Consider the following 26,622-nt stretch of genomic DNA (forward strand, 5'->3'; position numbering starts at 1 on the left):
AAAGTTCATTTCCACCACACGTTGCTTCCGTCCATCTACCTAACACTGTTTAAGAAACTACATAAGTTGATACATATAATTATTTTCCACAGCCGCAAGATAAACTGACATCACCCTCACTGAGAGTCTTTTGTCATTGTTTAATTCACAATATTTTCCCCAAGTCACATCCTTATCTTCATGAAAACCTCTATAATAATTTCTGCCCCAGTCGGCGAGGGGATATGTTTGTCTTTAATGCCACCTTCACCGTATTTGGCCTCTTAGGAATGTCTTAACACGAGGGAAAAGTTTCTTGAAAGTCATCAAACATCTTAGTCTATATGAGATTTTCGTGTATTTCCTTTGGGACAACTGTCCTCGTATTGCTCACTCCAAACTTCGTCTTTCTTGCTCTTTCTAGTGAGATGCCAAGTTGTCTAATAAAAATTCACACTTATCTTGAAATCATTTTCTCCACTGGTTCCATAATAAAGATTTCCTTTTATATTTCAAGTGAAAATCTGTCAAATCAAAGGATTTCTTGAGCAACAATAAAGAAAGGAAGGAAAAATTGATGAATTTGAGGAATTCCCATCCCAACACAAATTCATCTGAGACGAAGGTTTGATGTAGTATCGAATGCGTTATCCGTTCTAGGTTTCTTGTATTTGATATTTGTTCAGGTGTAAAATTACTCAAAAATTACGGGAGAATACCCTACCATTTAATAGGTTTCCATCTTTGGAACACATTCGTTGGAAAAATCATTTAATTTCAATCGTCCTTACTGCTCCTCGTTCGATATGTACCAATTCTCCCGAGGGACCCCCAACTCTAATCAGCTTGAAAAAAATACGCCAGCAACATGGGCAGACATGGGAATAACTTTACAGAAAGGATTATTTTGTCAGTCAGCATTTTGAGTGAATCGAAAAAATCGGGAAAAATTGAATTTCGTATGGGTATGCCAGGCAGCTGCTGACTGAAGAGAAAAGTGCTAGCGAAATTCGAAGCCGAGGGCTAGACTCTTCTGGGAAATTATGTTATAACGAGAGGCGAGTTGCGAAATTTTTTGTTGCGTTTAGGGGAATCTTATTTACAATTAATACGTCAACGGACCCACGATTTTCATTATTTGAACTGAACGGTTTTAAAAACCTCGTTACATGCAGAAATATAAGCTGCACAACTGAAGGTAACAAGAGAAAAGAAACTAGATTTCGATTCAAACGGACCGGAAACTCTCAAAATAAGATTATTTTAAATGAATGAAAATGGTCTGCGGTGAAGCCACTAAATTCTGAATTGAATTTCAAAGAAATTCCCAACACGAGCAATTAGTTTTCCATTACCGACCTAATTGTTATAGCAACATCGACCTTTTCTCCACCTTCTATCGATACGGAATGGTTAAACTCAACGTTGTTGATACACCAAAACAACTGAGTCACTTAGAAGTGGAAGGAAGTCCTTTTGTCATTTGCTCGAACCAACCTCTAGCCATTCGTGCCAGTACCATTTCAAAGGTATTTATTTGTTTATATAATGTGTCTCAAATAACTTCCGTAAAAATCTTATTTGGCTGAAATTTCTCTTATAACTTTCTAATATTTGTTCTCCGGAAGGTCTTTTAGATTCAACTAAGTTCGAAGGACTTTTTCCACTGAAAGGGAACCTGACTCCCTTTCTAAACTTTATTTGATTTCTTGAAACAGGGAAGGCAATACTTATATTTATATTTACAAAATTGAGAACTTCAAAGCCGATCCGAATTGGACAAATTGGATTTACAATGAAATCATTGTATCATTGTATATAAGCCCAAACCAGAAAGTGTTCTATTGGAGTCTGCTCAACAAACGATGAAAATGGATAAACAATTGTTTTCCTAACCGTCTTATATCACTGTTGTTACGCCTTCAGCAGACAATCCCACGCAATATTTGCGGTTGCTTTTAGTGTTACTGAAGCGGCTTCTACTTATCTCATTTCTTGCAAAGAATAGAGCACCTGGAAGGCACATTATCGTAACAGACTCAGGTGTGAAGAAAGGAAGCAAGGTAAGATCGAATAAGTAAATAAGGCCATGAAAATAATTTGAAGGAAGCAGTTGTCTTGAGCCCCTGGCTTCTTAAATATGAAAGTCCAATTGGGAAAAGAGATTTATTTTTTCATCAGACAATCAGGGATCATTCAACTTCGACCCCAATGAGTAGGTATTTCAAGCCAAAAACTTTCTTCAAAGTGCGGCTAATAATAAAATAGCTAAAGTAAATGTCTTACATCAAAAGGTCACCACAATTTAGAACTTTTTCATGAATCTTGTCTTGTCTTCTTTGGACACTGCACTTCGAACTGCCCTCATCGAACTCTATAATAATTAGACGTACTTTTACTGTTACTCCCATCTATTTTTCATCTGAATACCCACTGGCCATGATCCTATGTAGAGTGACTTTCACCAGCCTACAGATTATTAAGTTTGTCGAGGTTTTTTATGGGTATTAGCCGTCGTCATCGTAGTTGACAATTTGCAATTCATGTTGAACGTGAGTAAATAACAAAATTGATTTTCTATTCGGCTTGGTACATAGCATATACTTTTGCCAGGACAAAAAAGTATCACGTACTAGATATGTGTGTGCTCCCTAGTCCTATTCTGTACGTACCAGGATCTGAAAGGGATTGTAGCTGGCAGTAGGATGATGTTAGCATTATACAAGGACCTAAAATCAAGAAGGACGTGGAACTAAATCTGCAATAAAATCACAGATACTATATGTTTGTCGTGCGTAAATATCAGATTGTTTGATTAGTTCTCTTCCTTTAGCGGTAAACAGTTTAATCGATTCTAAGGACATTGTTGTTTTTCCACGTTCCCTTTATTTATATTGAATGATATTGTAACTACTTTCAGGATGTGCAAATCGCACCAATAACGTAGGATGATTGAATTATTCTCTGATTTAATCTTTAATCTTTGATTGTATTACGTGATTACAGCCTAGTTTCTTAGTACGTTCTATGTAGGAAACCGCACGGTGCAATAACTTGAAAATATTGTATATTTTAGAGCTTTAAAAAAAAGACGAATTCCACCAAACATCTGTTTTTTAGTTGATTTATCACCGTGTGTAAAATATTGCAAATGGAGAAGGTTGTCTACGAAACTTTCAGGGTTACAGATACCAATTCGAAAATCATTTGTACCCACACCATGTTCAAGCAGACTCTTCCTCATATAAATAGAAGAACGCATCCTAAAATCTCACGGTTAGAATTCTCTCTGAATCTGGTTGTCGGATAAATAGACCGTGGCTTCTGAATAACGTGCCCATCAACCTGACACCGGACTCAAGCTTTATTCTGACAAACATACCAGAATCCTATTGTGCTGCATGGTGCAAAGGAATGCTCTCTTGGAAGCTGACACCTTTTCTTAACAAGAACGAAGATTGACAATCAGGGTCGCATAATTCAGGTTCAAGCTGAAATATACAATCATCTTGCAAGCTTGCAACATTGATTTTGGAAAGCATATAAACGATAAAATTTCATTAGCCGCCAAATCGATTTTGAATACGCTAGTCCACAAGGTGCAAGCTTATAAGCTCCTTTCCTTCCAAGTTCCCTTTCAAACAGTTCTATTAAACTAAAGACACGCTCAACGTTCCCTTTCAACATTATCATCAACGGCGCAACAACCAGTATCCGGTCCAGGCCTGCCCTAATAAGGAACTGCAGACATCCCGGTTTTGCGCCGAGGTCCACCAATTCGATATCCCTAATAGCTGTCTGGCGCCCTGAGCCACCCCATCGCTCCATTTTAGGCAGCGTCTGACCCCTCTTTTTCTACCATGGATATTGCTCTTATAGACTTTCCGCGTGGGATCATCCGCATCCATACGGATTAAGTAACCCGCCCACCGCAACCTATTGAGCGGGATTTGATCCACAACCAGACGGTCATGGTATCGACATATAAGTATAGATTTCGTCGTTATGTAGGCTACGCAATCGTCCATCCTCATGTAGGGGGCCAAAAATTCTTGGGAGGATTCTTCTCTCAAACCCGGCCAAGAGTTCGCAATTTTTTTTGCTAAGTACCCAAGTCTCCGAGGAATACATACAGTAAGAGTTTTGACCCTATGGTGAGACGTTTCGAGTGGAACAGTTTTTGTAAGCTGAAATAAGCTCTGTTGGCTGAGAACAACCGTGCGCGGATTTCATCATCGTAGTTGTTATCGGTTGCGATTTTCGACCCTAGATAGGAGAAATTATCAATGGTCTCAAAGTTGTAGTCTCCTATCTTTTTTCTTCTCGTTTGACCAGTACACTTTCATGTTGTTGGCTGGTTAGTTTTTGGTGCTGACGTTGGCACCACATCCATTGTCTTGCCTTCATTGATGTACAACCCAAGATCTCACGACGTCTGCTCGATCTGGATGAAGTCAATTTGTACGTCTAGGGTGGTTCTTCCCATGATGTCGATATCGTCAGCATAGGCCAGTAGGGTGGACTTAAAGAGGATCATACCTCTTGCATTTACCTCAGCAACACGGATCACTTTCTAAAGAGCCAGGTTAAAGAGGACGCATGATAGGGCATCCCCTTGTCGTAGACTGTTGTTGATATCGAATGATCTTGAGAGTGATCCTGCTGCTTTTATCTGGCCTCGCACATTGGTCAGGGTCAACCTAGTCAATCTTATCAATTTCGTCGGGATATCGAATTCTCTCATGTACAGTTTCACCCTGGCTATGCAATCATAGGCGGCTTTAAAGTCGATGAACAGATGGTGCAACTGTTGTCCATATTCCAACAGTTTTTCCATCGCTTGCCGCAATGATGTTCTGGGCGTATGGGGCTATCCGGTCTAGCAAGATAGAGGAGAATATCTTATAGATGGTACTCAGTAACGTGATATCTCTATAATTGCTGCACTGCGTGATATCTCCCTTTTTATATATGAGACAGATAATGCCTGTTTGCCAGCCGTCAGGCATTGATTCGCTGTCCCACAACTTGAGCACAAGTTGACGAACCACTTGGTGTAATTGGTCGCCTCCATATTTAACCAATTCGGTTGTAATTCCGTCAGCTCCTGGCGACTTATGATTTTCTAAGCATATGAATTGCATGGACTGTTTCTTCTGCAGTTGGTGGTGGCAGTATTTGTCCGTCGTCTTCAGTTGGTGGGGCTTCCGACTCGACGATGTTCTGGTTGTTCAGTAGTTCATCAAAGTACTCAACCCATCGCTCTAATATGCCCATTCTGCCAGAAATCAGATTTCCCTCCTTGTTTCGGCAGGATGAACATAGAGGTGCGTAAGGCTTCATAATGCTGACTTGTTGGTAAAACTTCCGCGCCTGGTACGGTTGCTTCCTTTTTCCGTCTGTGAAGTCGCTCCTCCGCACGCCGAAGCTTGTGATAAGTCTCCGCGCGTGCCCGCGTTCTTTGAGAATGCAACATTATGCGGTATACGGCATTCTTTCGTTGCGTTGCTAGCTTGCATTCATCGTCCGTTCCTACTCTTTTTGCGGCTGGGGCCAAGTATGTTTGTGGCCATATTTATGATAACGTTCTTCAGATGATTGTGAAGATCATTTGTTGATGCTCCATCTCCAGGACCCCTGTTGACTACGATTATTGCGGCATCCATTTTCCTCTTATAGGTGTTGCGAAGTGTTGTGTTGTGGATGGCTTCAGTATTAACTCTCACCTGATTGCCAGAGGGGATTCTAGGTGATATTGTTATTCGAGCTCGGAGCACCATTCCAACGAGGTAGTGATCCGAGTCTATATTGCCCCCCTATATGTTCTGACATTCATCGAGGCTGAGAGGTGGCGGCGTTCGATCAACACGTGGTCAATTTGGTTGAAAGTGGTCCCGCCTGGAGAGGCCCACGTATGTTTGTGATTCGATTTCCACGCAAAGCAGGTAGTTCCAACAACCATTTCTTGTGACACTGTTAATTGAATAATCCGCAGTCCGTTATCATTTGTATTTTAGTGTAAGCAATGGAAGCCAGCGTATCGCCTGAAGGCGGGCTCCTTCCCTACTTGCCTGTTAAAATCCCCAAGTATGATTTTGACATAATATCTGGGACAGGCTTGGAGGATTCGTTATACTGCCTCGTAGAAGGTATCCTTTTCCGATTCTGCAGTCTCCTCTGTAGGGGCGTGAACGTTAGTCAGGCTTATATTTCTAAACTTGCCTCGGAAGCGCAGAGTGCATAGCCGTTCGCTTATGTTATCAAAGCCAATAACAGCAGGTTTCATTTTCTGGCTGACTAAGAAACCTACTCCGAGCACATGGTTTACTGGATGGCCACTATGCTCTGCAGAAACAGCAGAGATTGCGAACGATGGTTTCGTGCTGACACCACCACTAAACGTATTAATGGCTTGTCATTTCCTCTGTAAGAAAAGAAACTTCACGGGATGGTTAAGTGCTCATTCCACCTTTGCGGTTCACGTCATCTTGGATGAGGAGCCTATCCTTAACGTAATTTAACGAACCTTCGAAAGGATTGCGACCACCCGCGAGTTCTTTCGTAATTCGGTATAGAATACTGAAATTGTTAATATTTTCGGCAGCTTCGGCCTCTCTAGCAAATGCAACAGTGCGTTCCCCTTTGTCCTATCACACGGTATGCTCAAATTCCTGAAACTTTCGGTGGCACTATCGAATGAGCCATTTTTCTCGGTCATATGCTTGGCCCTGGTGGAGTTGACAGACTTTCAAATCATTAGTTAGCGTATCAACGAATCATTCGGTTGACCTTTTGCTCGTTTCCATCAACTTCGATGCACAGGACAATATTAATCATCGGGACATCTCTCTTGCAATTTTTCGTTGTTCGTTCGTTCGATGTTGATGTCCTCAGTTGTAATCATGGCACTTTACACTAACCCAGCGCAACCTCGTTATCTTCATTTTCATAAGGTGTTACCTTTATTTCCGGCCACCGCTGAGAAACATAGATGGTTATGGAGCAAACGGCACTACAGCATATTTTGGATTTTAGATTATATGGACGAAAGCCTCACTATCTTATATCCCTTGTGGCTAAAGTGCCTACACCTGTAGAATTGTGGCTGAAGTTGGAGCAAGCCAACATTCTGGACGGCGTCGATACCTTCGTCGAGGAGGGCTCCCATATTCCAAAATTCAATCATAAATCGTTGACGAGACTCACCTAAGAGCTATAGTAAGCGTTTTCGAAACATAAAAGAAATCCGAGAATTGCAAATTACCAGTCCACAATTCCAAGTCCCTTTTACTCGTCTTTTTACAAAAGCAGACTGCAGTGACTTCTCTTCTCTCCTCTCTCAACCGGACTTTGGCATTTTGTAGCTCTTCGATGACGTAAGGAAGTGACTGAAACTCTGATATTTCCTTTTGGGTGCCAAGAAAGTTGCTGATGATGTGCGAGCGCTAGGTTTGAAACGGAGGGTAGTAGCGAGCGAGGCCATTCCGAATGCCTGGCATTCAGGGGAGTGGAAATCTTCGCATTCCATTTATCATGATATAGCAAAGAAACGTATTTTCTCCTTCTAATAGAAGGAAGAAGTTGATTGGAGACGAGTATTCAGTGCGTAAAGTGATACTGTCCCCGATAGTTCGTCTCCGCTAAATTTTCAAACTTAAAGTAGGAAAGACTAAACTGCCACACTTCTTCTGTGTTTAGAATTGCTTTGCTGTTGTCATGGATGGTAGATGGTCAGTTTGGTAAATCATAGAAGAGGCCCTATACTACATGAAGTGAACAGGAGATGTGCATAGGATAGTCGCGGGTGATTCGCTCATTTAAACTAAGAATTCAGTTCAGTTAAATCCAAAACCATTTGTCTGAAAGTAATTAGACACATTAGATACCGATTGAGGATTGAAAGATAGAATATTTTGATTGAGTGAAGGGATTTTTGGATATTTTACCCTTTCTCAGCAGAAAAATGCTTCAGAATCGAAAATCATCGTGGCTAACAGTTTTATCAAATCCAAGTTTGGTTATTGAAATCGAATTAGTTTCGAACAGTGGAGTTTGGACCATTTGATGATTTTAGCTCATTCATGCAGTAATAACGTAGGATACAGATCTGGTGCCGAATGTTGGACCTGTTGGCATTTTTTTGATCTACAAGGTGTGTTTATTCATTATCCATTCCAGGCGTATTAAGGTGCGGTTTATCACTGTTATGCAATTTTTTTTAGAATCACTTATTCGGCTTGTTAATTTGAAAGAACGGGGTACACATAAAGATTACCCATTTATAGTATGTATCTACTGCCATTTACATCTTCGAATCAACCCAAGTTGAATAGGTATATTGTCTAGACTAGCACCGTGATCTATCAAACTGAGTAGCATAGCCTCGTATTTATTTCCTGTCAAATGTTGTTCCAAATTCGGAACACGGCTTACATGATTCCCTGAAATAACGAGCAGATTCTGTTTGGATAGTTGGGGTCTTTGAAGGGAAATACAACTGCATTTTTATGGGCTCATTATTTATTTCATTGAAGTTTTCCATAATCTCTAGATAAAACGGGAATGAGTTGAACCACTCATAGAAGAAATAAGAATATAGAATATGTATAATCATAGAGGCGTCATATTTATGGCTACACAATTATACATATATATGTCATATTTATGGGTACGCAATTATAGCTATTAACTTTAAAGTGAAAATGCAAGTTAATTGTTGCCAGCCTCCAGGACAATTCAGCAAACCGAAGAAATGCCGAATTGTTTTATTGCAGCGAAATATTGTCTCATTGAAGAATCCGTTATTCTACTCTTGCTTTCCTGCTGAGTTACTATCTTTATGGGGGCGGGTGCTCGAGCAAGTAATTCTGACATCCAGCTGTGTAGCTATGTAGAAGCTTATAAAAAGTTTTCCGGTGAAGAGCGAACTGATAGGACCAATAAACATCGGGAATACACTGAGAGTCTCTGGAACCGCCGACAGCTCTTTGCCGACGTCACTGGGAGTGATATGAGCCTTACTCTGCCAAAGGTAGTAGTTTTAGCATGTATCAGGAGTCAGCCTCTTGGGAAAACTAGCCGGTATTATTAGATCGCGCTAAGGGGGCGCTCACTCGTCCGTGGAGTCCGTGGTCAGCGCTGACTCGTCCGTGGAGTCCGAGGTCAGCCCTTGGGGAACTGGGGTAGGGCGCCTTGTCTTCCAGACCACACCGGCCCGTTACTATCGCGGTACGCTCCCTTGCGCTGGTATAGCATCTATTAAAAATAAAAACAATAAAATTGATGATATAATAGTGGTGTTAAATGCGGTGCTTGTCAGCACTCCCAACAAAAGAGACTTCAAAGTCTGAAAGATTCAATGAGACAGTGGCTGCCGGTGCAGCTACGATTACTCCGCAGTGTTTCTGTGCTCAAAGGAGATCGCTGAAACTGTCTAAATGACTTTAAACATAACTGGAGTGGGAACACAGTCGTTTGTCTTTAAGAGAAGCACACTGGAAAAGCTTATCAGGAAATAAGCTACGGTTGTTAGGCGCTTTCCACCTACACACTTCCTTCAGAAAAAAATCAGCAAAGACGTGAAAAACTGATGGCTGGTGGAGCTGGCGGAATTCGTGGACCGCGTTCCCTTCTACAAACGAGCATCGATAGCAAAAAATCCACGAAAAGCAGAAACAGCCACGCTCCCTGCACAGCAAGCATCAAACGGACCGAGAATAGTATATTGCAAACTGGGGAAAAAGTGTAAATAAGAGGGTGCTTCTGAAGGTAGACTGCAGTGCAGATAAGCTGGAAAAAGACAAGAGGAAAACGCGTCATTAAAAACCGCGTGCCTAAAGTCGAGGCGGATACGTATAGTGGAAAATCAGAGGAAAGTGTGAGGGGGATTATACCGCTTTGTTCATTAAACCGATGGAATGCGAAATTTTTGCGGAAGTCCTCAGTGACATCCGCTATAAGAGCAGGTAGACCCGCGGTGGGGGGCACTTTCGGGGGTTGTAGCACTGCAGCTGCAACTATTGTATTTTCAGTTATAAACCTGATTGAGGCAGCCTACAGGGATTCTACGTCCAGAAAGGCACTAAGCCATAATAAACCTTCTAAAAAATTAGTGGACGACGGGAATTGCCAACCTCTGAAAGGAGTTTTATATATAACGTTAGCATAATTAGAGTATATATGGACTAAAAGAAGATTCCGCAGGTCTTAGCGGAAACTCTGTTTACTTAATACCGAACAGGAAAATCAAAAAGCGCTACGACCGAACTTAGAAAGGGAAAGGAGACTTGAGCTGCCGTCTGTTTAGCAAATACTGTTCTTGACACAACCGAAAAAGTTCCCTGAAAGTTCATCACCAGTAGATTCGCTGAAGCAGTACGTACTCCCTGGGAGTTATCCCAAAGTCAGCTCAGTTTTAGAGCGTACAGATCATTCTCGTAAGACTTAGGGCCTTTGATTCTGTATGATGAAAAGGCATGTTAGTTACACTAGGAAAATCATTTCACGAGCAGACAATCATTTAGGAATATTGAAGGATTATCCGAGAGACTGCTACCTGCTCTATGCATAAGACGCGAGACGAAGGATGAAGATCACGTCGGAGGTAGCACATGAATCCATCGTTTGCCCTCCCTCTGAAACATTTCTCATGATAGTCTGCTTAGACTCGACTTGCCAGAGGAGTCGTACCGAATCAGTTATGCAGATAATATTACAGCACTGCTTGCCGGCCGCACCATTGAACAGGCGTAAAGGAGGCTTGCCATATTGATGTGACGGATAAGAATTGTGATGACGGCTCATGGATTCAGTTTCGCCGTGGAAAAGCCGAAGTATTCATCCTGACTAAAAAGATAATCAATCGGCAAGTTGATAAAAGAATCAACACAAATTATTAAGTACCTTGAAGTCCCACATCTACCAGAAGCCCCCTTCCAATGAGTGTAGTCTTTTTCGTTCCACGATATGTAGTGGTGCTTTTGTGCGAGGAGTGCGTCGTAAGCCCTTTCAGGACTGGCTGTTGAGATGATCACAGAAGTAATTTTCTTTTTCATCCTTGCTAAGGAACTCGTGAAGAATGACAGCACACACTAAATGAGTGGCAATTCTCTAGACAAATCGAGTAAAGAGGGTGAAGAGGTAGATGGGCTACATGTCTCATCGGTACTATTATCTGGCTATGTACTCTGCAATAGGATAGTGGACAACACCAATCACACATTTTTTCTTGTGAAATGAGATTCTTCCACAAGTTTATACAGACACAGGGAATCTCTCTGCGGGAAACACTGTCAGAAAGATGCTCACAGATGGACCCGTAGTTTTACATTTATTTTCAAGTTAAAATAGAATAATACTGCAAAGTAAGTAAGCAATCAATATTGACTTTATTTTGTTTTGTTTGTATATCGGTCTTACACAGTGTGTAATGCAAATTGGCTTTCCCCGTTTCATCAAGTGCATACCTCCTCGATTTATCAAGACTGATCGCAAGCTATGTTCTGGGTTACCTAAGGTGATCATGCAGCCTGTACACTACCCTATATATGGCCCTAGTTGATCACAACCACCCCTATGGCAAGCTAAGAATTAGTGGCTTTAAGGAGCTCTACACAATAGAAAGTTGAAATTGGATAGTAAGGAAGTTGGGATTGAAGAAATTAACTAAATGTTTCGCTGTAGGAGGAAAGGAAGATGATAACAACAATATGTGCTGCTTTGGTGACAAGGAGTAGATCGTGTGGAGACCCGAGATCAGGCCGGGAATAGTGAGACCTTCGGACAGTACATATGAAAAAACATTGCTCCAATTGCAATTTAAACTTCAATTTAATTTTTTGATGTGGCTATTAAGGCAGTTACGTCCTGGTGGGTACCCGCCGTGTCGGCCTAACCCCATGGTTTTCTTAAGACACGCATTGGTTTTGTAACTACAATTAGTGTCCCGCTGTGACAAGCCGAACGGTATCAGCTTATACTAAGTGCAGGCTCAAAATTCATACTGATGGATGTAAGACCTACCTAAAGCCTCTACCGAGCTAAGGAGTATGGCACCCGAATTGTACAGTGCAACTCCGCGCTTAGGCCCCAAAGGGCTCTGTCCGCGATATTACCATAAACCTCATGGCTATTAGGGTAATATGGAAAGTTAAATTTCGCCGTCAATGATTTAATTTCCCTGAATCAGGTAAACAAAGTTGCGGACATTACATTACATACTTGAATCATATGGATTTTCTACTTAGCGCTGGAGAGACACAAAAATTTAATGTTAGTATCTGCACTCTTGATAGATTAATACAAATGATTTATCAATGCACTTCACAGGCTCTATCGAAATTTCGGTTCACCACACCTAACAGGCGTGTCGGAAGAGTTAGTCGTAAATTATGAGATCCCAAAAAATACCCAAATCTTTAAACTTGGTATCATCACACATGCCAAATCCTATATTAGCTGAAAGTTTACTCTTTGCCATCATTACAATAATCGCCGCTTTCTTCACACCAGAGGCCTCCGTCGGTGGGAAACTTTGTAGGAGAGCAATATGTATATTATCCCATTAAAGAAAAAAGTACCGTCCTTGAAGTCCTGTTTAGATTCGAGGTGTGAGTCCTTTCTATATGCGATGAATATACATATGCATGTATTTTCTTAATTATCGTGTTCTTCACTTTTACAGTTAAATTTGCAATAAACGTTGAATGCAGTCAGCGGATCATGGAAGTGGATGGAGTTTGGGTGGAGAGTTGGAAGGGGGAACGATGTGCACGATCTAATCTTAATTTTCACCCTGCTCCTACCATAAATCACCTAATCACCTAGGATATGGACTATTCATACCTTGCTTGGGGCTGTTATCTTCCAATTTCGCCTCGTATTAAATGTGGGTGTAACCACAATGCCACTTCCATGGTTAAAAGCAGCCGTTGTTTGTATACTATATTTTATTACGGTACGAATTATTCCATCTTTTCCGCAACATTCACCCATTCATTATTTGATTTCAATGATACAAGTTGTCCGCTGAAGCCCAACTCGTAACTTTTATCGCCAGCCATAAATCGAGTGCCCGATACATATGTATGCACGCCCAAGCCCACATCGGTTAAGCAGAAATAAAACATAATTTAACCGAACATCATACATCATTTTCCACTTACAGGGCCAACTGTCTTTCGATCCGGAAACCGGAAAAATAAAAGAAAATTAGATTTTCTATTGAACTCGAAGACGCCACGTCCAGATTGCGTTCGGGTGAGACAGAATGCTACGGAGATGAATCGGAATCCGTAATCCAGCTTACATTTCCTGTTCAGGGACAAAATGTTTTACTATGAACAAAGGGAAAGTCGATCCATACTTTCTGCTTGTGCAGATGGTATAAATCGCAGAGATTGGAAATACGTCTGGAAAGAACAAAGCCATGCATCATTTCGATGCTTTATCATTTCTCAGATACGTGAACACTGTCCACTACTGAATCTAAATATATTTCCGGTGTTCGTATCTGGTTCTTGCAACCAGTTCCTAGTGCGATTGGTATTAGATGTTACCTTCGCAAGCTTGGCACTAAATGGAAGCGGATTATGTACGGTAGAGAAAACTTAATCTTTTAAATCAATAATAGTGTTAAGCAATAAGTAAATACATTCATCTTACTTGCGACTCTTGACAAATGTTTTCACAGATTCTACCTTTAAATCTAGCTCTACCTTGATTGAAAACTTCCATCACCGGAAGTTATGTGAGCTTTACTCAATGTATCGGATCAGGTCGTACAAACGTAAAGTAGGAATCATCTGGCATCATGAGATCTATAATATTTCTATCCTATATATGAATTTTCCTATACAATTTGTTGAAAAACTCCTTGTTTTCCCTGAAAGATGAATTTGATTGCAATGAATTATTCCAAGAAGTATTCATTTCATCGTAAAAATAGACCTAAGTTCTCCTGATTTCCTATATATGTATATGTGTATTAACGCTGTTCACCCCAATTCAGGACTATTTCCGTTACCGTGATATAATCTGTGTTTGTTTGTTTGATCATTTCAGATACATGGCCATCATGAATCCCCTACGACCTAGAATGGGCAAAAGGAGTACTCTGTGTATAGCGGGTGCAATATGGGTGCTCGGGATTATTTTATCATGCCCGATGTTGGTATTTTTTACGACGTACAATGAAGTGTTGAACAATGGAAAAATTAGGGTAGTTTGTTATGCTGAATGGCCGGATGGACCAACTAATCATTCATTACAGGAATATGTGTGAGTATTACAAATGTTATGTTTATGTAGAATATATATCTTCAATATCTTATAAGTTTGAATATTTATGAAGATTCATGCGTTCTATTTATTTAGAATAAAAGAACTTTTGCTCCTAGAGGACGTGGGTCACGTTTTCCTAGAATATACTGTATAGCGGTTTCTGTGGGTCTGCCTTCGAGGTAGGCGTGCTGGAATTTAAAGAAAGGCGCTCTCCCGATAATCATCCTTAAGTGGATGTCTAGAAAGCACTCTAGGGCCCTCAATAAGAAAGAGGTAGGGCTGATTGGTCGAAAGTTCTTTGCGGACTCATGCCCACTTTCGGCATGAAAACTATTTGCGCGCGTCTCCAAGACTGTGGTATGCATGGCAAAGAGATACAGCCCCCGTACATCTCAACAAGCCTCGACATAACCCTATATACGGAGTAGCTGTTTGTACCCCAGCCGATTTTATCCTCCTCGCACGACTGAGGCTGCATACCCTCCAAACAAAGCTCTGACTCACAGTCCTCCTCGCAGGCGGGGAAGTGTGTCTGAATCAGCAGCACCCAGGCTTCACCAGAAGATTCCATTTGGGAGCCTTCCAGCTTTTTAAAAAATGGTGGGCTTCTATTTTACTTAAAGATGATCTTACCACTCCTCGCAGATTCACTGGTGTTTTCAATGTTCTGACAAAAATCTGAACCGCCTCTTGGCAGTCTTAATGGACGACTTATACTTTGTTGGCAGTTTTTGTATAACTGACAATTTTTGTACCTGTTGCAGATGTTGGAGATCCCTTTGATCATTTTCCTGAGGTTGGACAGATCTCAATTCCACCACGATACCAATATCTTCTTGCTGTATTTAGTAGGGCACGAGACTCCGGTTTCCTTTACCTTTTCAGGAGCCTCGATCTTTGACTTTAAATCGTCTGTCTTGCAAATCTTGTCAATTTGAGCACCGGGGAGTTTGTTCTTGATAGCATAACCAAATATGCGCTAGTCGATCCTCCTGGGGTTCCTGAAAGAGTTGGAGACCTCTGCGGCGAGATCTAGATTGTAAAGTATCCAATTGTGAACTGACAAAGATCTTTGGTCAGACACTCTCCAGTCCTCTATCCTGAGAATTTGATTGTCGGTTAGTAGGGTGGTATCAAGGACCTCCTCCCAACCGTGACAGTTGCTCCAGTTTGACGATGACTAGGTCGTCAAAACTCAGGTCTGGACATAGAAAAGCGTGCAGGCGAATTATAATATTTGCTTTAGAGTCGTACGATGGTTCAGTCGTTATCCATCCTGCTGTTTTAGTAAGACGTCGATATTTTCCGCTGGAAGATCAGTAGCTTAGCTGAGGCACATTACTACTGTTGCAGATTTATCTGTGGTCCCCTCAACATGATCTGCTTGCGCAGAGGTGCTTGTCAGTCTCCGTCGGACCGTCGAGCTTCATCTTCTCCAACAACGTTGGCGGCGTCAACTGAATCTAGATAGTCGTCTGGTTTCACGGAGCGGGACACTTTCACCTTTCAGCTGGAGAAAAACGTTTATCCAACCCCGAAGCATTTTTGCCCTCTGTATTTTCACAGACCTCCAGTAGTTTATTGTTGAACTTAAGGTACTGTCAAGACATTCCATTTAATTATAAACTGAAATTAATTATCCTCTCGCTGCGAGAAAAGGGTTGCATTTATTCTTAGCAAAAGCTTTGGGGGTAATAGCGAAGTGTTATATCATAATTTAAGCTTTCGCTAGGATAGACGGATGAATAGGGTGAGTTGTGTAGAATTGGATTAAATTATCTCATATTGTAGCTTGTTAACTTATTGTATGTCCTACCAAAGCTCATAAATATGAAAGCTGTGGCACTGATCGCCACGCGAAGGGGACACGTATACGTGATCGAGCCTTTTTAAGGTTTAATACAATATTACTCATGGGGTATGCCTCGGCGATGAATGCATTCCAATCAGATGTGAGAGGCTATTTCGTCTTCTTCATAACATAGTCTGCATATTCGGTCTGCGTTGTAGATCTCCATCGTGCGCAGATATTTTCATAGAGAATACGATATAAGGCCTACTAGCATCCTCATTCCAAATTCACTCAGTTTCAGGGTTTCAACTATTTTCAGCAGCAGTCAATCGTGCAGTATTAATTGGCACCGCATATACCCTATCGATATCTACCACCATTGGGCTGATTATCTGAGCTTCCAGTTTCCCATCGTATTGCTATGGTGATTTCAGGTTACTATCTTTGGGGTCACTCTTCATGTAAATGTATTCACTCTTTCATTGATATAAATAAATGTGTGCCTCGCTATCCATTTCAACATTATCGGAGTTTTGCTAGTCGTGCTTTTAAGGTTCCGATCGCATTGCCATACCAGGTTAGATCTGATTTGGGGCGATCCGATAGTTTTTAATGTTACCTAACTATCTAAGAGAGTTTGGATTTTAAAATGTTTGTACTTTCTCCGTAGATTCTTCTTGCTGACATGCCAGTTTATCAGATATACCCCGTCTGAAAAACAATAGTATAGCATACTCATCTAGGGGTTGGATTTGCCTCATATATTTTACGGGCAGTTCTATATTCTGTTTTTGATTCGTCTGCATACCCCTTTTATCACTCTAATGATTCTAATCCTCATTAACGCCCGCCAATTTTGAAATGGAAACACTCCATTACATCATTCAGCTGAAGCCTGTACGTAGCAAACCTCACCCCTAATTTTCGGCGAGATCCTGGAGCGGTGTGTGATTTTCGTAGCATCCATAATGCAAAGGCAGGCTAGTCTTTGTAACGAGAGTAGTTTCTTACTCAATCTATGGCCACCATGCAATTGCTCCCTAGGTCAGCACGGATGTCATCACGAATTGGTATATTCAGGATATCACGCGTGATTTTAACCCCAAGTTCTTACCTACTAACCAGTTCATGGCAAAGCGGACCGACTATCTTTTGTTAATTAAATGCTACTTCAACTTCACATTCAGGTTTGCTTTCGAATATTTCGCTTCGCTTAACAGTTCAAGCCCTTCACCACAAAGAAAGAAGTTTGAATTCACATTTTTTAAGGTTTTGTGTAAAACAAAACCTTACTAAAATCGGTTTACTGTCTGCCTTTCTGTCACACGCATTTTTCTTTGAAACGGTTGTAGCAATTGACACCAAATTTGTTAGAAAGGTGAGAATTGTGAACGCTCACGCATACTGTGAATTACATCATTCTAGGTTAAACTTAAGGCGGGGGGGGGGGGGTGTCTCCATGTATGCAAAAGGAGAGTGCACATCGTTTTTCCACCAAATATAGCCATGTGGGATATCAAATAATCGATTATTGCTTTCCGATTCCGGTCTTAAATTTCACATTTGTTGGAAAGATGTGGAGTGCGGGGAGCCGAAAGTAATCATTTCTTTCACGGACCCATTCTCTAAAACTATCCAACCGAAAAATCTGAAAAAAAATCAAGAGGCTACCAGTGTATTGTGCATACCGATATCTTTGCAAATAAAGTTAATAACAGTATGTTACTCGTACTATCATTTTTGGTAATTGGCTGCAAAACCGCCCTTAAGTCCATCCTAGAATCACCAAATTTTCCATACGCTATAAGATAGAGCACAATCCTACCAAGTTTGGTGGCACTAACAAAGTTATAATAGGTCAAAGTTATCGCTTCTGTGCAAATCCTTTGAAGACTTTGAATGTTAGTATCATGCGAAAGTGGGTATTCTTATATAATATATGCATATATGTATTACGTGCTAGGTTCTAATCGGACAAATGTCCACTCAAATATTTTTATATAAGAAATACACAAAGGCTTTCATACTTGAAGCCTCCAGCTTCCGGTTTCCCGATTTGTTTCTTTGCTTAAAGAACGTTAAGAGACAGATCTTCTTGGAATTTGTTCCAGTTCACACTATTTTTTTCTGCTAGACCCAAAGCTTGTCATGTTAGTGGCATACACTTGTGCATGATACACGGCTCCGATCAGTAAGACTAGCGGCTTGTCCACAACAACGTCCCACACTATATATGATTGAACTCTCCTTGATAATATTCCCTGCATATGGCGTGGTTCAGACTATTACCATACATATGATAGTGAGCCAAGTTACCACCCAGCGACAATTGCAAAACTGTATATATAATATAAGCACGGTATAGCTTCTTGACAGCTGATATTATTAATATAAAAGGGTTGTTACCGAAAGCACCTACTCTATCTATTAGACTGTTTGCTCATCTCTTCTCCAAACCCCACTTTAAAAACTAAGACCTATTTCAAGAAGTATCAATGAAGGCCACTAGTGAACCATCAACTTCATTACAAATGGAACCACATCGGGTGCCATTTGTATTCAGTCAGCATTATCTCCCAATATATAGGTTCATTACACACCTTTCACATTATAATTTTCTCAACTATATTCAAAGTATAAACCTTCCATCATTCTTTGATATTTACATCCCACAAAGGCAGATTATATATACCTTTTATCTAACTTGAAAAATTTAGAATAAATAAGCTAATAGCGACATACATCCTATTTAAAACATTAAACAACCTCGATTTTCTTTACTTAACTTATTCTCCAATAAACAACGTAAGGGTCGTAATTATCAAATCATGAATAACAGGAGACTAAGGTGAAAACATGTCCTACTGGTATAATTCTTATCATCGTTCATCGCAGGAGAATCCTTGGTCTGACGGTGATAGCTGGTCACCACATTTATTGATTTCTTCATATTGCAAGACAAGATTCATATGAATGACTACACCGTGGCATTGGAGCACAATGATTATATTCGACACTATGGGTCTTCTGTATTACAACAGATACTTCAAAAAAACTACTCAGTAGCTGTGAGGTAAGCGAATGCATTTGCACATGTCGGACTACCAACTAAACATCTCCCAGTCCAGTCCCAGAAAACTAGCCAGCACTCCTGAGTAGCTTTCTCACAACGTTGCCTGGAGAGTGCTACCTTTCCGCAAAAGAAAAAGGTGTAATCGGCATCGTCCACCACTTCATTGCAGAATACACACTGTGCCTTCCTTCCCTCCTCCTTGTGCAAGTTAGACGGAAAACATCTATACCTATTTAGAAGCTGGGTAGGGGAATGATCAATCTCACCATGCTTTCGATTTAATCACGGATCTAAACTGGTGATGAACCATGCAATCCATCTTGATCTTGGCTTCTTTTCCTATGTTATTTGATGTTATTCGTGCCTGCTCAAGAGTACTGGAAGATTATCCGCCGAACCGACCAGGCGCGACTTTTCTAACATGTCAAGTCTTAGCAAATAATCGTAGGAAGCATTCCAGAGATCCAGCCTTCAGATGAATCCTCCATTCTTCTTTGGCCCTATAGAGTCTGAGGGCGTGAGGAAGCGGTCTATTATATAATTTCTCAATATTCGCAAGATATAATTCGGCACGTGGAATGAATTTTCTAGTCTGCCTAGCATTTTTGTTCATCTTATTGATAGATTCTCCTGACATAAAGGGTTGCGAGGAGCACTACAGGCCCATATTGACGTCAACTTGATGAATCGCTCTAAAATCGAACTGTCTTGGGGATAAATCTTCGGCAATATGTAACGCTTCACGGAATCTACTCCTAATGAGCTTTTCAAGCACTTTCTCGCTCGTGTCAAGCACGCGGAGTGGTATTTACCGATCAGTGCAATCCGTGGCATCTTCCAGCGGCAAGCGAAAATACCCTTCTTAAGACAATCGTTGAATGCACTGAGCAAGAAGTCTAGGTGACGATTTAACCGTTCCCGACGATAAAGCTAAACAGATCCAAAGTCATTTCGGTAATAACCTGCCCTCCTTCGGTGAGTTCGTTGACTTCTGTGCTTAGGATATGGTGGAAACAAACATTAAGGCGAAACGTCATAATACGAAAGACGAAAGACATACCATTTTCGAAGTAGTATCAATCATTGGCAAAAGAGAGATAAAAGCAATAATGAAATCAGTTCCGGTTCAGATTCTAATAAAGTCGTCAAATCTGATGGCGGAGATATTGACTAGCTTCAAACCACAAAGACGAAAGGTAAACCATGTCAACCGAAGTTTGAATCAATAACAACGAGAACGCAGGTAAACCAATAATAATAATAATAATAATAATAATCGTTGGCACAACAATCCATATTGGATCAGGGCCTTGAAGTGTGTTAGAGCACTTCATTCAAGACCGTAACGGTACACTACAGTAGACTGTAGGAGACAATGTGGTCAGCATTGCGCTCGCCCGAGATTATTACCCTGATTTGCTCAGGTACTCATTCACAGCTGAGTCGACTGGTATCCGACGTCAAATCACGATACAAATCCCTCTGCCACCAGCGAGATTTGAACCGCGACCTTCTGTACGACAGCCTTGTGCTCTAACCACTCAGCTATCCGGACCAATAATAGAAACAAATAACATATGTTATTGCTTTCGGTAACTCGGCCCCCAGAGCAGAGATGGGATAGTATCTGAGAAGTTGTTTTTGATTTCTAGATTTTTAAAAAGTGTGCTTCTGCCCCCAAATGCACCGAAGTATGAGGTTCAGATGCCTTTTAATTAGTGCTGTTTGTCGGAATTAAAGCTTACTCAACCTTTAAAGACAAATATTTGAGTATTAATTCATTCTCGTTCACTTTTGACTATCATCGATTATTACTCTAACTACACTTTTGAAATTTTTATTTGTAGCACTAATTTTTAGGTACAACGAGAATAGATTTGGCACAATTATGTTTCCATTGCTTGGTAGTACCTATCTGAAGTAGAAAGAAAGTCGAAAAGAGAAGCACTTGCACTTGGTAGCCTTACGATAGTGTTTTAAATTTTCTGATGGAAACTATTCGCTAGTAAGCATGGGAATTTTATGAAATTTTCCGGAATCTGTGCTCGCTTATTTTCATAATGCTGGTATACCCACAAATTGTTCGTTGTGGAGATTACCCTACCATCTCCTTTAGACTAGTTATCCTTCTGCTTGCATCTCGTCTCTTGGCACTTGATTCAGGATTTTAGATTCACTTTAATTAGCGGGCTCTGAAGCAACTGGCTGGAGAAACAGGAACTCTTCAAGGAATGAATTAAAAGAAGATGCCGTTCCTTTTCGTACTTTAAGCAAAATTTAAGATACAACAAAGAGAAAATAAGCTTCTCATCCGCTGATGTCATCTGCACCTGCCAGAACCATGAAATACATTTTTTCGCACGAATAATCTCATGCCTTTCTTTCTTGAAAAGATAGGTCCCTGTTGCCAGCACTGGGGAGAGAGGTTAAACCTGCAGTAGACGTTAACTGGAAGATTCAATTATTAGTAAAAATGTCTACGCCTGTATGGAAGGTTTCGAGAGCTCGGGGAGTAATTGCTGATACCATGGAAATTGGTTCAGCATAATTATGCCTGTCTATACTGATAGTATGCGTCAGTTCGGCAAAAAATTCCTTTGTAAATCATGGGATATCGTTCAAAAACCTGAGGTAAATAGGTACGTGATGAAAATATTCAACTCAGTAATTTTCAAAGCAATGCATTACTTTGACAACTTTCTCAAGTTGAAACTGAACGCAATTCGCGTATCTTATCCTCTTATGGTATCAGCCGGATCAATAGTGAATTCATCTTCTAAGTTTCGCCCCTACAAAAGCGCTAGAATCAGCTTTACTTTTTTGAATGTGTGCATTGCTAGCTATGAAAGGCTTAACATATTTTTCCGATATGAAACGTTTCTTTTCTTTGATGTTTCGGTAACTGGAAACACATTTCTCTTGAAATCTCTACACTTTCGAAAAATGCAAATTCTACGCAAAGCGCCACTTGGCTTGAATAACAGCATGACAGGAGTGGATATTTAAGTAGATTTTTTCATCTGTCTCTGGTAGAGCGTATTTGTGCTTTTTATAAAAATGCACATAGCGGACAGATTAGATATGGAACAAGTCGACATGGCGTGCTATTTTATTTAAAAATCACTTTCAAAGGAAAAGTTTGCTTGCGGTTAAGCCTACTTGTTCAGATTTTCCTGTTTTTTCGAAACTTTCTACTTTGCTGTTATTGTAATTACTTCTGCAATACATATATATTTATATAATCCCCTTTAATACTCATAATGCGGAAGGAGTAAAATATTCCCTTCTTGTCCTGATTGGCTGCAGCGGGAACAATGTTTGCTAGATTTACATATTGATCAACCTCTTTAGTGCAGTGCCTGTTAAAACACATAAGAACAGTTCAATACCTAGTTAGACTGATAACCAAGTAGGTGTCATCAATATAGCAAGAGAGATGTCTTGGTCATCGAAGGCCTGCACGTCCTACAAATAAGGATTCATATGTCACGCAAAGAGGCAAAAATAATATCGGTAATAGTAAAAAAAATACTCGTTTAGGCGAACACTATTCTAGCCTTCAAATTTTGTTTAGGAATTGAGTGAATTCTGTAGCCGACATAAACTTGATGGCGGGCCGAATTAATTCTAGAGAATTTTTTTCTTTCACTTTGATGCAGCACATGACATTGTACGCCATCATATGTCACTCTCTTTCCCCAGAACGCACCTCCGGGGTTGAGAATTTCAAATGCACTCCCTGCTCCTCACAGCTTCAATGTCAGGTGAAGCGGAGGTTACTCCACTATTTTCCAGAATGTTGCTGATCTGTTCAATACAGTTAAGTCCTTGGGGTTTTAACGTAGGTACCTGTCGTGGAGACTTAATCCTACGGTCTTCTTAAGACACGGATTTTGAAACCACAATCAGAGCCCCGCTGTGACAAGTAACAACAGTACCAGTCTATACCAAGTACATGGCTTAGCATTCATACTGGTGGATGCAAGACCACACCTAAATCTCTACCGAACTAAGGAGTACGGCACCCGTGTTGAAACGCAACACCACGCCGAGGCCCGAAGGTCTCTTCTCGCTTGAGTAATCTGGTCAATACAGGAAGATTCAAACCGGAAAACAAGGTGCCTATCAGTGAAGCTTCTCTCAAAAGAATACAAATTCATGCACCAAAATACGAAATACGTCAGCTATTATCTCAGCGACGGCAAAGCTTCACCCTATAATTTCCCGCACATAAGTTGAGACTTTTCTCGGAATCTTAACAATCACTTTCTTCCACTCTTTGGGAAAGACCAGAGATTTCAAGGATTTCCGTATAAGGGCGATGAACAATTCGGCGGGGAGATCGTCGATTCTCCTATTTTTGTGGTCCATGGTCGTGGATAGAAAAACATAGACGACTACGGTGTATATTGCATTTCGTGAATATGATTCACACCTATGACGAGCGATGACTCAACAGGGTTGGGGAAATAAAATCTTCCATCTTCCATCTTGAATGGGAAGAAGGGGGTTGAAATTAAAATCAATCGGTCTGATATCAACCCTGCCAATTTGGGACACCATAACTTTTTAAGAGGTGGCAACTTTAAGGGGGCAAAAGTGGGAGGCCTTTTCCTTTTCTCCTACTTACCCTCCTTATCCCGCTCCCTCCGGAAGCTTAACACCCATGATTTCCCACAAATGAAAAGCATAATCCCACCTCATAAAGAATCCCCACAATTTATTAACATCAGCACCAACTCAACCAAACCACTGAATGAATTCAACATTCTCGGCTCGTTCTGGTAAAAAAAGCAACTGAAGCCAACAACTCACAAAATCAATCTAAATAAGAACCTAAAAGCTATAAAAGGTATCATATTCGGATCAATCCTAACAAAATTTCAAAACGAAATAATTAAGGAAGAAGACTTCAATGTAATCGACTGCCAAAAATAAAAAAAATTGGACATATCAACTTCCCACAAAAATTAAAATCGGTTTTTAAGGTTTTGTGTGTCTGTCTGACCGTCTGTCTGCCTGTATGTTCGCCACACCTGATTTATTCGAAAACAGCTGGACTGATTGTAGTGAAAATTGGTAAAAGCGTGTGGTTAGTTGTTCCCTTTTTATACAGGGCTTACCTAATAGCAGCGAATGTAAAAGCGCTGGGGAGAAGAAACTTCTTCATATATTTCACTCGAATGTCAATTATTCTCGTCACGACGTCAACATCTTATTTATATGACTAGAGATGTAGTAAATTCGTGCGAAATTGATCAGTTTGAGCTACTATAATTTTCGCACAACTGGCCGGATTTCCATGAAGGTTGGCACGCGTATGTGAGATATTGTCTCGTATGCTGCAAAATTTGGTGTTCCTAGGATTGGCTTAAGGGGGTGATCCCGTGTGTCGGATCCGAGAAATCGAATTATTTTTTGACATCAATTGTATCTAGATATGGTGTAGAATATATGAGCAAAGTGAGTTTTTGATATTCGGAGTCGTTCGGAAATTATAGTGTTAAACACGTAATAAGTCACATGCCAGATTTATGTCGATCGCCGTAATAAAGCAAGTATTTATTGGTCCGAATGACGTTCGAATGACTTCGCTAAAAGGACAAGAAATGAAGCCAAGGCCGTACATGTGTTTATTGAAAAAACCTTAAAGTTCATGGATTTGGAATAGCAGATTAATGATCAGTTAAGGCTTTATGGCTAAAAATTACATTCTACTTCTAAATGCGTTTTTCTCGAAACTGCATATTGAAAATCTGCTGCCACCATAGCCCAAAATCAATCCAACGAAATTCTTTAAAATTTTCACGACTTATTCAGAACATATTTCTACGGTCCTACTAGGATAATAGTGATTCATTCAGTAGTTTTTTTGTTATTCATTAAGGAAGCCTTAAAAAACACCTAAATTCACAAAAAAAGTTTAACACGCCAAAAATGTAGTTTTTAATATTTTTTAATAATCCTAATTTCCTGTACTGTACCGTTATGGTCTTGAATGAGGTGCTCTAACACACTTCAAGGCCCTGATCCAATATGGATTGTTGCGCCAACGGTTATTTTTATTAATTTGTGGACTGTAGTTAAGTCTGCACGTTAAAATGCCGTTTACCTGTTTTATTTAAGATGATCACGACACCCTCTGGCGTGGCAGCAGAAAAACACTTTTTTAGAGATCGGTGTATAAATTGCTCTCTATTTCAATAATGAACTATGCTACCGGGTTGGGGAAATTATTACGCACGCTCAAGATATTAATAAATATATGGTGAATAATTCGTATTTGTATCTTTATCCAGTTCTTCACAAAGAAATTCTAAAAAAAAGCCAAAAAACGGCCTTCACACGGGATGACCCCCTTAAGGTTTTTCAGTCAATTTCAGAAAGTTGATAATATACTATTAGTAAGTTTATTTGAATAGATATCGGAAAGGGACATATTTTGAGGCCTAGATTTTGTATGAGCGCATAACCTTGATTTTTTTCAGATTTTTGGATTGGGTAGTTTCCGAAAATCACCCCTGTCTCACTTTAAATAAGCACATTTTGTTTCCCTACTCGCACACTTTGCAATTTATATCAAAACTGATATCAGTTTGGGTGTAGGAATTTCTCATGGAGACCTTTCATTTGATACCCCACTTGACTATATAAATGATTCGTACACACCAGGCCAATTCGCACATGGGAAATCGGTTTCAGCAGTTGGTAACGTAATGGGATTGGTAACGAGTGTATAGTAATTGGTAATTATCTGATGAAAAATACTAATTTCATATACTATAAGTTTGTGATTTCAATACCATTATCGTCAGTATGTCAGTATCATGCGGTATATAATCAACTATGTTGCTGCAAAATGGTAGGTTTCTATAATACAAGACCGGTTTCAATTTTTGGGGCATACAATTTGGCTACTCGCACCGCTGCTCTTCACTCAATATCAGAAATATTATAATAATGAATCATTTCCGATAGAGCCAAATGGCGAAACCGATCACGACGAACTGACCCCGCTTGTAAACGGGACAAAGACTGAAGAAAAAGAAGAAGATTTCCGAAAAGTACTAATCGAGCCCTTTCATTTGATACCCACACGTGAAGAAAAATGATGTGCCTCCTTTTGCGTATATGGGAAGCCCCCCTTAAAGCTAACACAAAATGATGCCAATCGTTCTACATACAAGTAGCGGTTCACAGACCACATACTCTCATCAAATTTCGTGACAATATCTACAGCCGTTTCGGGGTAAATCTAGTGTGACCGACGAGCAGATAGAAATTGAACCGATTTTAGTCAGGTTTTGTTCGACATAAAACTTTAAAAAAGCTAAGAAAGACGAAACTAAAATGTTCCCATGGAACCCGCCGTTCATATGAGTTTACTTTATATGTTGATGACGTCATACAGACCTTCGAGAGCAATAAAATAACATGAAACGCGAATTATATCCAAGTGAAACCGACAATAGTTTGAGCCCTGACCTAGGCTAAAGCT

At 40.3% G+C, this 26,622-nt stretch overlaps 1 protein-coding gene across 7 annotated transcripts in view; it reads left to right on the forward strand.

Moving 5' to 3' along the window:
* LOC119652680 (tachykinin-like peptides receptor 99D) overlaps positions 1–26,622 on the forward strand; it is a 321,905-nt gene that overhangs the window by 222,113 nt on the left and 73,170 nt on the right. For all 7 annotated transcript variants that reach the window (XR_005249576.1, XR_005249577.1, XM_038056952.1 and 4 more), the window contains one exon: positions 14,041–14,256. Coding sequence is in view for 5 of the 7 variants with exons in the window: in XM_038056952.1 (XP_037912880.1) it covers positions 14,041–14,256 (216 nt within the window). In the remaining 2 variants the exon portion in view is untranslated. The remainder of the gene's footprint in view (positions 1–14,040; positions 14,257–26,622) is intronic.

Source organism: Hermetia illucens, chromosome 3 (genome assembly GCF_905115235.1).
Source record: "Hermetia illucens chromosome 3, iHerIll2.2.curated.20191125, whole genome shotgun sequence".
NCBI lineage: Eukaryota > Metazoa > Arthropoda > Insecta > Diptera > Stratiomyidae > Hermetia > Hermetia illucens.